Raw genomic sequence first — 13,902 nt, forward strand, 5'->3', positions numbered from 1 at the left:
ATATTTAAGGCTGAGGTAGATGAACATTTGATTCCCTGAGACACCAAAGGAGATGGGGAGCATGTGGGAAAGTGGAGTTGAAGCCCAAGATGAGCCAAGATCACTTGAAATGCCAAGACAGCCTTAACAGACTATATGGTCTGATCTTACCTTGTCTTTTACCTTCTTAAGGGGAATGTGCTTGGAGGGGGAGGAAGGGGAGAATGGAGAAAACTTTACAAAGATGTGTATTCAAACCTATGGCAGCAATCCAATATCATACAAACAGGTGAGGTAAGGTAGGGGATTTGATAAGGATTTTGATAGCTTCAATAAGGATTCAAAACTGACATTAAAACAGGAATCTTAGTTTAAGTTAAATCGAACTGAAACAAAAATCTAGTCAATAAATTTTACCCTTCTACAAAATGCAACAGTTCACAACATCAAGGAGGTTTAAAACCATGCAGGTTATGATATTGCATTACAAACTTATTGGACAAAGAATTTTTTTTTTCACAATAGCTATAAAGTTACCCGTACTTTTCCAAGGATGCAAATTTATTGGCAGTGCACGTGCCAAAAATCTGTAACAAACAACCCTTTATAATGGAATTGCTTGTACACACCAAGAATCTAATAAAGCAGGAATTTATCATGTACATATTCATTGTAAATTAATTCTTAGTGCAGACTATCCCTAGACAGTCATGAAATTACAGAAGTGTTGGTCCCTTTTCTCTTTCACTTCTGTTATCAGATTAAATGCACTGAAGAAAAACAATCACAGCTGTACCTACTATCATTTACCTGTTACTAATAATTTAACAACAATCCAAATTTATATAACGTTGTTAATATAGTATAACATTCTAAGGTGCTGCACAAGAACATTATATTGGGCTGAAGGCGACATGGTTTGTAGAGGATAAAAGGCTTCATCAAAGAAGTTGGTTTTACATAAAACCTAACATGGGGGCAGGGGTGGAATCCAGATGGTTTGACACAGAACCATAGAATCCTTACAGTGGGAAAGCAGGCCATTTGGCCCATCAAGTCCGTACAACCTCTCAAAGAGCATCCCAACCAGGCCCACACTCTTATCCTATCCCTGTAACCCTGTATTTTCCACAGCCAATCCACTCAGCCTGCACACTACAGGCAATTTAATGTGGCCAATCCACTTAAACCTGCATTGGATGTGAGAAGAAACCTACGCACACATTGGGAGAATGTGCAAACTCCACACAAACAGACGCTCGAGGCTGTAATCGAACCCAGATCCCTGGCTCTGTGAAGAAGCAGTGCTAGCCACTGAGCCACGGTGCAACCTGACATAGAAAGAGGAGAATTTACAACAGATCAGAATTATGTGTTTATGGAAATCTCAGAAGATTTCAGAGGAAGGAAGATTGAAGGGATATGAACAGATAGGTAAGAATTTCAAAATCAAGATGTTGATGGACTCGAAAATTACAAGTCATGAGCATAAGGGCAATGGATAATTCAGGGTGGAGATATGATGGATCCTGCAGCAGAGTTCTAGGTGAATACAAGTTTATGGAAGGTGAATACTGGAATTATTAAGTCCGGGGATTTAAAAAATGGTATAGAGTTTAAGGAGAAAGTTGGTACTACAGATGCCGGAGATTAGAGTCAAGATTAGAATGCATTCCTAATGAAGGGCTTTTTCCTGAAACATCGATTTTCGTGCTCCTCAAATGCTGTCTGACCTGCTGTGCTTTTCCAGCACCACTCTAACAGAGTTTTAGGAACAGAGGGATGGGTCAGAATGGAGACAGCTGGAAGTTTGATTGTGGAATTTGGTGACCTGTGCAGTAGAGAATATGATGCAAGTATGTTAACTTTGGGTCAAATGGGGTGGCAAGGCTGAGGTATGGTTAAGTCTGAGGAAATGGCTGGGAGAATGGAATTATGGGCCCAGGAATAAAGTTTTTAGCAGGCTAGAACTCATGGGTTTTGGTTTTCCCCAAGTTTATCTGGAGAAAATTTGAACTGATTAATGCTGTTTAGTAATGCCACAAGCCATGGGGAATTTGAGAGACATGGAGAGAAGATAGATCTGGGTGCCATCAGCCTAACATGAATATACAGTCACAGTGGGGCAGTATGTAGAGTGGAAAAATATAGAAAAGGACAAGCCATTGGATGACCGCAGAGGTGCAACAGAGAAATAAACTATTGCAGGAGATTGTCCAGCTGTGACTTGGTCAATAGGAGGAGCATCAGGCAAAGGTAGTCACTCTCAGCCAAAAGCGTGAAAGAGCAGAATGGTTAAACATGTCAAAACGAGTGCAGACTGATCAAGAAGGGCGAGACAGTTATAATCATTTCTGTCATATATAAACATATCAAATCCAAGAACATCTCAGAGCTGTCAGCCTGTGGATTAAGAAATACAAATGACAATGGGCTGAATCTAAATTATTTTTGGCTCAGTCTGCGTTGTGCAGTGTTTTGTCTGATGGTTTAATGCTGTGAAGTTGAGAGTTTCCTCACCAGACCTTACCAAGCTAGATGCATTAACCAGCCCACCCCAATGGCGTTGCTCACATCTGATGCTGGTCCCAATTTACCATACTCTGGAACAATGCGCCTCTCAGCAGCTCTCCAATAGAAAGACCAGCATCCCTTGCAACGGTGTCATCTTTAAAAGCTGCTGTGCACTCGGATGAGCAAAGGCGATTCTGATGCTGCCCTGATTGCTCAAAGTCATTTCTGGAAACAGTCAGAAAAGGAGGAGGTGATTCCGCAATTCCACAAAAGGATCAGGAAGGTTTGAGCGGGTGGGCAAAGGAGGGCTGTCCTTGTGCCAGGAAAATGGCAGAGGAGGCCTCACCACCAGATGCTGATCACCTGGTCAGAGCCATCTCCACAGTATTGAGGAACAGTCAGTAGTGCCTTATAAAGGTCCAACAACTTCCCTGTTTTGCTGGTGTGCCACGTTCCTCTCTGCCGCTTCACCCTCATTTGGTTACTGCATCCACCTTCATGCTCTGCCACTCTATTTCCTGCAGCATCTTGCCTCACTCACTGTCTTCCTCAGCTCAGTCTCCTTCCCACCCACATTCCACAGTTCCAGCCCTGTGTAGCCTCTGGCTGCCATCTCTCTCCATTGCAGTACCTCACAACAATTCTGCCGCCTGCATCAGCAGTAACAGGGGTGTCACCCATTTTCATCTCACTCAGCCCTTCCCTTTCACTCATTATAGTAGAAAACAGTCCTTAATTATGCTTACAGAGTCCCTATGAGGTGAAGAAGTGCCTGATATTAGGCTCTGAATGTTTAATGAGAGATGATACAAAGAGAGAATTGTGACCATCGCAGTGGAAGCCTGTGACCAGTCCTGAGGGGGAGCAGGAATGCAGAGACATCATTATTCTGTCAACTGAGTAAGTACCACTCTTCATTGCAATGGACCTCTCACAACGACCCCTTTAAGTCTCTCTCATTGTATTACACATCTAACCACTGGTCATGAAAACCTTCACTAGTTTTGTCAGCAGGTATGGCCAGCACACCAGAAGACATCTCCTGTACCTCTGAGGATGAGTGTATTGTGGTCTCATGGCTGTCTCCTGCAAACCCAGCATCCCAGGTACTGACAATCCTCTGGAAACATTAGGCTAACACAATCTGCTGAGCACCCCAGTACGATAAGCTGGTTGAGGAAAGAACTCCCAGGCTGCTGGCATTCAAAGAACTGCTGGAGAACCTACTCAGTGCCAGGCAGAAGAGGAACGGAAAATAAAACCAAGGACTGCTGATGCCGGTGATGGGAAACAAAAGCTGAAATTAATGGCGAAACTCAGCTGGGCTGTCTGCATCTGTGGAGAGAAAGCAGAGCTAACATTTCGAGACTGTGACCCTTCTTCATAACTTAGTAATCAGGGACTTTGTTCCCATGCACCAAGAGGAATGGGAGCTGCAGACAGGGCTGTATGGTATGATAGCTCTTATTACCCAGAAGGTGCAGGAACGCAGCAAATCATGTGGCCATCTAGTTCCTGGAGGTATTGGCAACTGCCATAGACAGTCAGGTCCATTACTCAGGACCACCTCAACATTGTCTCAACCACTGGTTCTCAGCCCAAAGGCATGACAACAAGGGCACACATCCCAGGTACTTATTACTCACAAGAGGATAGGATAATGCCAAGCAGCACCCAGCTGGAGGGGAGCGGCTCCCTTACAGCCTCCTCTCATGATAGTCCAATGTTGGCCGTGCCCTCTGCCTCCATCTTGTCTTCCCTCCTCTGATCCTTGGGAGTTAACACCAGGAGGGAAGACCCTCATCAGCATGTCTGGCCTATCCAGGCACAAGCTTCCCATATTCCTGATGAAGAGCTTCTGCCTGAAATATCGATTCTCCTGCTCCTCAGATGCTGCCTGACCTGCTGTGCTTTTCTAGTGCTGCACTTTCCGACGCTGACTCTCCAGTATCTACAGTCCTCATTTTCCCCTTCCCAAGAGATACTCAACCAAACCTTCACAACCAATGGACAGTTGACCAAACTGGATCCAACCCAGCTGCAGAACCAGGGAGTATATTAAGACATAGTGGGAAGGAGAGGATGGTAAAGATCTATTGAGGGCACTTTGGTGGCAAGAGTAACAACTGATTGCAATTTTTTTCTTTATTCATTCATGGGAGCATTTATTGCCCATCCCTAATTGCCCTGAGGGCAGTTAAGAGTCAGCTATGTTGCTGTGGGTGTGGAGTCACACGTAGGCCAGACTAGGTAAGGAGAGCAGTTTCATTCACCAAAGGGCATTAGTGCATCAAAATGGGTTTTTCCGACAATTGACAGTGGATTCATGGTCATCATCAGATTCTTATAACTCCAGATATTTGTTGAATTCAAATTCCACCAGCTGCCGTGGCGGGATTTGAACCTGGGTCCCCAGAATGTTATCTGAGTCTCTAGATTAACAATCCAGCAATAATACCACGAGGCCATCACCTCCCCACTTGATTTCGTACTTTTGTATAAATGTTATTGGTATAGCCTTACATCCAGTTATTAGTCTCTCAGTGTAGTCACAGACACAGACACTGCTTTACCTTTCATTTCTGATGGGGTTGGAGCTGATGGGCTGGCCATGGCCCACCCCATTGATTGACATAACCAGACAGCCCTGGACCAGAAATGCTCAGAGCCCTGACTGATAGCTGTATGTCTCCCAGTCTATGTAAGCCCTATCTGTCAACTGGCTGTGACCCACTCCACTATCTGCAGTGACACAGGCTCCCTGACTGAGATCACTCTGAGTGGATGCCTGACCAGGAGGCAGCCTTTGCCTGACTGTGTTGGGACCCTCCTGACTGACAATTAACTCTGTGGGCCTCAGTGAAGGCTACTCCTCTAAGACGTTGAGACGTAGCTGCTTGCTGCTGCACGTGCTGTGCTTGCACCACATGGAGCAGGTTTGAAACTGATGTAGGACACTGCCATACCATAAAATATCTGCTCCCTTGACTGCAGACTGCTAACCAGCAAGATAAGCTGCCTGGTTGTTTAGCAACGCTACTGGCACAGCAAACCAAGGATGAGGTAAGCAAGCGAGCAGCCCTGAGATGTAGCCTGATCCGATCCATAAGCCTGCCTACATACATGATGTGACCCTGACACAGCCTTTCAATGCTGGTTGTTGGTGCACTCTGCAATGCAGCTCTATGTTTCTAGAGTGCCTGACAGTCTATCAGAGAAGTGCCATGACGGATGTGAGGAGCAGGCAGATGCCTCATGCCAATGTCTGTCAGTGAGGTGTGCTTGTGGGCAGTGTGGGTGGATCATGTCCTGGGCAGCAATTTGATCAAATGCAACATGGAGATCCTCAGATCAGCTGAATCCACTAGGTTTCTGCTCTGGTTTCCATGTCAGGTTTTGTAGCTATGCAGCTTGTTTGGTGAGTTTGGCAGGAGAGAGAGCTGATTATTGATAAGGCGGGTCAGGCTGTCAACAAGGCATTTAATGAGAAATAATTCCCCCTTTATTAGAAACTCAACATATTGCCTGTGAAAAGCATAAAGTATAGAGTGAGATGCTTCTGCTGCCGAGATAGACCCCACAGGAGTTTTCATCCAATTTCGCTACAAATCATGCCACAGCCTACATCACTTGGACCCCGATAAGATTCCATCCAATTATATATGCCTTAGGCCATAGTTAAGGGACAGTCAGGCATGATAGAAACATAGTTCCTAATAGCTGAAGTAGGCCATTTGGTCATTCGAATCTGCTCCAACCATTCAGAGCATAATTGGCTGTGCAATTTCCTTAAGGCACCCTCAAACCCTTGACTCACTTGTCTATCAGAAAACTGTCTAATTGTATCAGGTCTTGCTGCATTTGGTGAAATATTTGTGGCAGTGGCTTTAAAGACTAAAAGTACTTCAAATCAAAGCAGAGCAACACCATATCCCATTTGTCGGAAAATCCTAATATGTGAAGATTGTACTCGAGCAATGCATTAAATTTTATAGGAGAATATAGAGAAAGCAACTAAAATGCGTTCTGCAACTCCGAAGCAAAATATTCCTATGAAACAACATAACCTATAAATAAGATTCTTTACCTGCATCCTCAGTTTCTTCCTCCTCTTCAATGGAATTTGGAAGGTAATCTTGACCACCGACATCTTGCATTATAATTCTTTCTACCAGTGAATGCTAGGAAACAATAAAGATGTTCACAAAATCTGGCTAGAACTTATGATGTAATACAAACCATCCATAAAAAAAAGCCGTTTAAACTGCACCTTTTCTTTTTGGAGACAGTCTTCTATGTCATATATTGGGAATCAAATGCAAATCTATAAACGTTCAGTAATACAAACATGTTTAGCATAGAAATCCTAAGGAGCATACTAAATATATATGGAAGGGTCATTTTTTTTGTACCTATTTATATTGTGTGACTGGTTGCCTATCAAGATAGTAACATTTAAGGACATATTGATTCAATGCTTGTCATATTTGGTCTCATGTCATAACAGTGGCAGGGATCATTTGAACTAATCTGGATAACTGATCAAAACTCTCCAAATGTTTGTGAACAGCAATTCAAGGGTCAGAGTCATTTTTAGTCAATGAGAGAGAATCAAAGAAAGTGACTCCTTATTGACTGGAAGCAGTCAAAGCTGAAAGCTTTGAAGAGACTCCAGGTAATAGGGTGCCCTTGTGGCCTCAGGACAGAATCTGAGCTGGAAAGCTGGTGAAAGGTTATTGGCTCTGTTGGAAAGGGTTAGGATTTAATAGAACCCCAAGGATCCACTGATAATTCACTGCAGCTGAGAGGGGGTGAAGGAAGCCCCATTGCAATATTGCTTTGTACAAATGAGAAATATTGGAGCCCAGCGAAACCCAGGGCCAATGGCAGGATAGTGAAGCTAGCTGTGAAAGATCTCAAATTGTGCCTCTGAGTAGGTACTGAAGTGCAGCTGTGGAGATCCAGTGTAATGCAGCCTCAATGGAAGAGACTGAACTATCAGTTCTTAAGGTAGCTCATGACAGAGTAGCTTTTGAGAAACATCTGAAGCTAGATTTTCAAGATCATAGATTCCTTACAGTGTGGAAACAGGCCATTCGGCCCAATAATTGCACACCAACCCTCCGAACAGTAATCTGCCCCGACTCATTCCCCCTACCCTTTTACTCTACATGTACCCCTGACTAATGCACGTAACCTACACATTGTCCAGAACACTGGACAATTTAGCATGGCTAATTCACCTGACCTGCACATCTTTGGATTGTGGGAGGAATCCAGAGACCCGCTGAAAACCCACACAGTCACCCGAGGCTGGAATTGAACCTGGGTCACTGGCACTGTGAGGCAGTACTGCCAACCACTGAGCCACCATGCCGTCTAATGCACTGCTAAAGGAATAAAGTAGCAAAGTATAATGCACTAGGCATTAGTGAGACTGCACCAGGAAAATTGTGTACATTTCAGTCTCCTTACTTGAGGATTGATGTGGTTGTATTGTAGGTAGTTCAGAGATAAATTTCAGAGATAAGGGCCTTCTTTTATGAAGATAGATTGAGCAGTATACACCAATAGTATAGAATTTGGAAGAAAGTGAGAAGAGATCTAATTGAGATACATAAGATGCGAAAGGGAATTGACAAAATAGATTTAGATATGACTTTCCCTTACCTGGGCAGATTAGAATGAGAAGTGATAGTTTTAGGATAAAGGGTAGTGGATTTAAAACTGAAGTGAGAAGAAATTACTGTTTTTAAAGAGCCATGAATGTGTGGAATTCACTATCCCAGGGTGCTATATCAAATAGGAGAAAGTGAGGACTGCAGATGCTGGAGATCAGAGCTGAAAATGTGTTGCTGGAAAAGTGCAGCAGGTCAGGCAGCATCCAAGGAGCAGGAGAGTCGACGTTTTGGGTCTGAACCTTTCTTCAGGAATGGTACAAATCTTCCTGAAGAAGGGCTCAGGCCCGAAACGTCGACTCTCCTGCTCCTTGGATGCTGCCTGACCTGCTGCGCTTTTCCAGCAACACACTTTCAGTTGCTGTATCAAATGGCAGGTCAAGCTTGGGGGACTGAACTGCCTCTTCCTGCTTCTGCTGTTCTTTTATAATGCTGGTGAAGGTAGGTTTAAGGTGGACAACAGGTCATGTTTTCCACTCACAGGATGATGCTGTCAACCTGAAAGGTCATCCTGCATGTCACACAAATGAGTAATGCGATATATGAATTTGAGAGTCAGTGCAATGCTAAATATGTACATGGTACAACTCAAAGACAGGCAAATCTTATGCAACAGCATGTTTTGACTCTTTGCAATGGGCCAGATACTGACATGCCCATCCAGCCCATGCATGCAAAACTCTAAACAGAGTATCTGACTGTGATGGGCACCTCTGATTGGATAGCATCTGCTAAATAATGCTGACTGTGCCAAGAGTTCAGCTGACAACTTATTTAACACTGTCACTTGGGTTTGCAATATGGCACCATTCTGCACACTGGAAGCTACATATTTGAATTCACTGCACCTTATTCTTTACTGACAGATAAAACATGGGCACCACATTGCGATGGTTTCAACTGAACAAATTGAACCATTACCTAGCTTATACTTCAGGACAAAGCCTTTACAAACCAGAGTTAACGTGGACCTCCAGGCAATGTTAGAAAGTCAATGGTCCTTTCTTCAGCAAGTCAGCTTGCTACTTCCAATGTTCAACTGAATGCAGTTGACAGTACCCAAGATTTGTACCTTTATTTGATGCACACTGTCATTTAAATGGCATCACTGATGCACAATTTCTCACCCACTCCATCTCTAAGTAAGGCTGGCAGCTTGTCAATTGTAGTTAAATGAGGCATGCAGTCCAGTTTTTCACTGGTCTCTCACATCAATGTGTGACATGTTAAATGCAACATTATTTTCTGTCAGTTTTCAGTGACCTGAATTCCTTGGCTAAAATATTCTACTTCATCCGAACATCTTGAAACACAGAAATCTATGCAGTCAGTCGAGAAAGAAAGCATCTACACCGTGGCAGCATTGCAGTACTGCAACGGCTCGCCAAGTTACTTTGTAAGCCCTTGATTTTTACCACTAAGATATAGACCGGCCACCAAGCCATGGAAACACCATCACCTCCAGGGTTTCCTCTAAGAATACCCTGACTTGAAATAAATTTCTGCCTCTTCACTGTTGAAGTATCAAAATCCTGGAACTCTCTTCTGAACAACATTGTGATTGTACCCACACTGATAGACTACAGTGGTTCAAGGTAATTTGCCCACCATCTTGTCATAGGAAATTAGTGATGGGTAATAAATACAGACTTTCCTGGTAACACATATTCCAAAAACACATTTTAATAGATTGGCAATCTGCTTGAAATCACTCTTTTCACTGGATTGAATTAAATTAATTTCTTTTGGATATACTTGGCTGGATTTGAAGCAGATTACTGTTTTAATTTTATTTTAAATAAAAGGGACTTGACAATATTACATTAAGATGCCAAAAGCAAGAATCTGAGAAAGTGCTATTGCTGTAGTGAAAGAACTGCCTGCAACCATACTAAAGCCTTCCTGAAGGAGGAGGCTGTTAAGTGATTTGAGTGATGTTGAAATGTGTCTCCTAGATTTATCTTTTCACCTTTTATTTGAAATGGTCATCAGTCTACAAAGGAAAATTAGATGAAGATAAAATACGACACATCAGCGAAAGTTAAATCATTTTTGAATTCAATATTGTTACTTATGCATTCTAAAGGAGAATTATTATCATAAGAATAGTTTATAAACCTGAAATTTCCATGAATATAGCACTTAAAGTATTGCAGATAAAATCACCATGTCATCAACACTGATTTTCAGTCATTCTATATCAAAGATAGCATTGTGAGTTTTACAATAAAATATTCACCTCCCTGCTGCGTATAATGGCTCAGCTATTGTTTCCATGGCAATAGGCTGCTTCTCTCTCTCTCTCTCTTCTGCATCTGCCTGATTCAGTCAACCATGCACAATAACTTGCAATCAAGTCCTTTTCTCGGAGAATCCTGTGGTCAGTATTCAACTATATTTGCATATTCAATTTATCAACACATCAGTAAGCTATAAAACATGGTCCTCACTTACTTAGTAGCTGCAAAGTTAGTCCTATTTATTAGCAGCAAATGTGCTATTGAAACTTATCTTTATAGAATTTGGCAAGTAATGCTATGAAAGTAAATACATAAGTTGAAGTATGCTTAGCACTTTCAGAAAAGCAAATTGAAATATTGAAGATAAACAAAAATCAAAATATTAATTTATACAAAATTTAATTCAGTTCAAGTGTATGATAAGTTAAATCTCAACTGCAAGTCAATATAGGCCTTAAATCTATAAAAATGCCTTAAGAAATAATGTCAAGAAAATAAAAAGGGCAACTTAATCAAAATGGCAAATGTGTAAACATTTCATATTCAACAACTAATTTGCTGCAAAGGTAAATAGGAGCAAAATAATACATTATACTCGCACGTATTTTATTCCTGTGCTCCTTCTGGTATTTATACCAAAATTAAGCCCAAATGGCTTACCTTTGCAGCCTCAACCTGGACCAAACGGCATCGTTGCAGCAAATCAACAAAAAGATAAATCAATAGCACCTTGAAATAAAAAGAAAAACAAGATTAAAGTGAAGCCAGTACGATCTGATCACTCAAATATTTTCTACCAGGGTATAGCTCAGGAAGAATCCATATCATTTAAGCAGTGCAAATATAAAACAGTATAAAAGAAATATTATAACCCATTATACTTGACCAATTTAAGTGATCCAACTCTTCATGTCATCTACTGTACTGATGATGAAAAATAGCTATACAAGAGATGTAACAAATGATTTGTTACATTATTTTAATTTTACATTTTTTGAAATGTTACAATGAACTGGTCACAAGGAATCTTGAGTGACAAATGTCTTTTGTTGTATAATTTGCTTTGCTGAATTATCATTCTTGTTTACATTCGTCGATGTGGAATGAGATTAACAAAGAAATGTTCATACCTTGTCTGAATATCCTAAAATCTGCATTAATTAATTAATATCACTATAATAAATTAGTTGTGGAAAGAAGAACTAGCCAACAGAAGCTGTGAAGAAATAAATAGTGTTTGATTCCATAGAAAGGATGTTGTGAAACTTGAAAGGGTTCAGAAAAGATTTACAAGGATGTTGCCAGGGTTGGAGGGATTGAGCTATGGACAGAAGTTGAATAGGCTGAGGCTGTTTTCCCTGGATTGTCAGAGGATGAGAGGTGCCCTTATAGAAGTTTATAAAATCATGAGGGGTATGGATAGGGCAAAAAACCAAGGTCTTTTCCCTGGAGTGGGGGAGTCCAAAGCTAGAGGGCACCGGATTAAAGTGAGAGGAGAAATATGTAAAATGGACCTAAGGGGCAACTTTTTCACGGTGGTGCGTATGTGAAATGACCTGCCAGAGGAAGTGGTGGAGGATTGTACAATTACAACATTTAAAAGACATCTGGATGGGTCTACAAGTAGGAAGGGTTTAGTGGAATAGGCTAAATGTGGCAAATTGTACTAGATTATTTTAGGATATCTAATCGGCATGGACAAGTTGGACCGAAGGGTCTGTTCCCGTGCTGTACATCTCTATGACTCTATGAACAAATTCTAAATGTAATTTGCTAGTGATAAGCATTTATTAAACAAATGCCTGGTTAGGAGCTTTACTAATAGTTGATTATCCATTAAAGTAACTTGGATACAACATAATTAAGAATCAGAGAGTCATTGAAATTCTGCAAAAGTTAGAATCAAAACTTGATGATGATCAGATTGAGTCACAAAACAAGCTTTCCAAAGTGGGTTGACAAGTTACTTCACTTGGAAATCAATTTCTATTTCCTCTAAGATATAAAAAAAACATAAGATTCAATCCTAGCGGTCACAGTTTCAAAATATGTGGTCACTAACTTTAGACAGAAGGCATTTCTGGGACAGTGCACTGGAAATTGAGGAGGCTAAAAAAAGGGGCCTTTCAGGGCAAAGGGTGGCAGATCACTACCAAGAGGTCTGCAGGAGTCAAGGCTGGGAATCAGGAAGAAACCAGAGGCCACTGTTGAAATGGGGATATGTCTTGGGGTGGAGGGGAACTCCAAGGGATAGAGGTGAATATGTGCAACAGCATTAGAGGGGATGAAAGGGAAAGTCATTGATGAAGCTGGAGAAGGTTGGGCCTTGACCACTCCCCTGAGGAACTCATGCAAAAATGACCTGGGTTTGAAATGACTGACCTCCAACAACCAGGAGCATCTTTGTTTATGCTCAGAATAATATTAATCACTGGAGAGTTTGCCCCTTGATTACCAATGACTCCAGTTTTGCTACAGAAACTCGATGCCTCCCTCAGACAAATGCAACCCCGATTAGATTAGATTAGATTACTTACAGTGTGGAAACAGGCCCTTCGGCCCAACAAGTCCACACCGACCCGCCGAAGCGCAACCCATCCATACCCCTACATATACCCCTTACCTAACACTACGGGCAATTTAGCATGGCTAAATAGGGAGGCATCCTTGGACTGTGGGGACAGTAACTGGTTGGGTTGGACCTGTCCTGCTTTTTGTGTACAGGATATACCTGGGCAATTTTCCCTGTTATTGAGTCGAAGTCAATATTGCAGCTCTATGAGAACAGCTTGTCTTTGGGTGGAACAGGATTGACTGGGCTGCTTTCGCCATTGTCATTACTGGTCATAGTGTCATAGAGATGTACAGTATGGAAACAGATCCTTCGCTCTAACTAGTCCATGCTGACCAGATATTCCAACCCAAGCTAGTCCCACCTACCAGCACCCAGCCCATATCCCTCCAAACACTTCCTATTCATATACCAATCCAGATGCCTTTCAAATATTGTAATTGTACCAGCCTCCACCACATCCTCTGGCAGCTCATTCCATACACATACCACCCTCTGCCTAATGTCTTTCGTATCTTTCCCCTCTCACCCTAAACCTACACCCTCTAGTTCTGGAATCCCCCACCCCAGGGAAAAGATTTTGTCTATTTATCCTATCCATGTCCCAGATGATTTTATAAGCCTCTATAAAAGGTCAATCCTCAGCCTCCAACGCTCCAGGGAAAACAGCCCTAGCCTATTCAGCCTCTCCCTATAGCTCAAATCCTCCAACCCTGGCAACATTCTTGTAAATCTTTTCTGAACCCTTTCAAGTTTCACAATATCTTTCCAATAGGAAGGGGATCAGAATTGCACTTGCCTAGGTCAAAGCCAATCAGCCCAGTTTTTATTCCTTTTTTGAGGCTTCTTAGTGGTTAATAGAACTGAAAGGCTTGTAGGTTACTTAACAGTTAACCATGCTGCAGGGATTCAAACCCAG

The 13,902-nt window shown here is 42.0% G+C and overlaps 1 protein-coding gene across 1 annotated transcript in view; it reads right to left on the reverse strand.

Annotated features, from left to right (window-relative positions):
• si:ch211-51h4.2 (uncharacterized) overlaps window positions 1–13,902 on the reverse strand; it is a 328,912-nt gene that overhangs the window by 267,011 nt on the left and 47,999 nt on the right. The window contains exons 4-5 of the mRNA XM_060833912.1: window positions 11,072–11,140; window positions 6,581–6,674 (exon numbers count right to left, since the gene is read on the reverse strand). Of these exons, the coding sequence (XP_060689895.1) occupies window positions 6,581–6,674; window positions 11,072–11,140 (163 nt within the window). The remainder of the gene's footprint in view (window positions 1–6,580; window positions 6,675–11,071; window positions 11,141–13,902) is intronic.

Source organism: Hemiscyllium ocellatum, chromosome 13 (genome assembly GCF_020745735.1).
Source record: "Hemiscyllium ocellatum isolate sHemOce1 chromosome 13, sHemOce1.pat.X.cur, whole genome shotgun sequence".
In the NCBI taxonomy this organism is placed as follows: Eukaryota; Metazoa; Chordata; class Chondrichthyes; order Orectolobiformes; family Hemiscylliidae; genus Hemiscyllium; species Hemiscyllium ocellatum.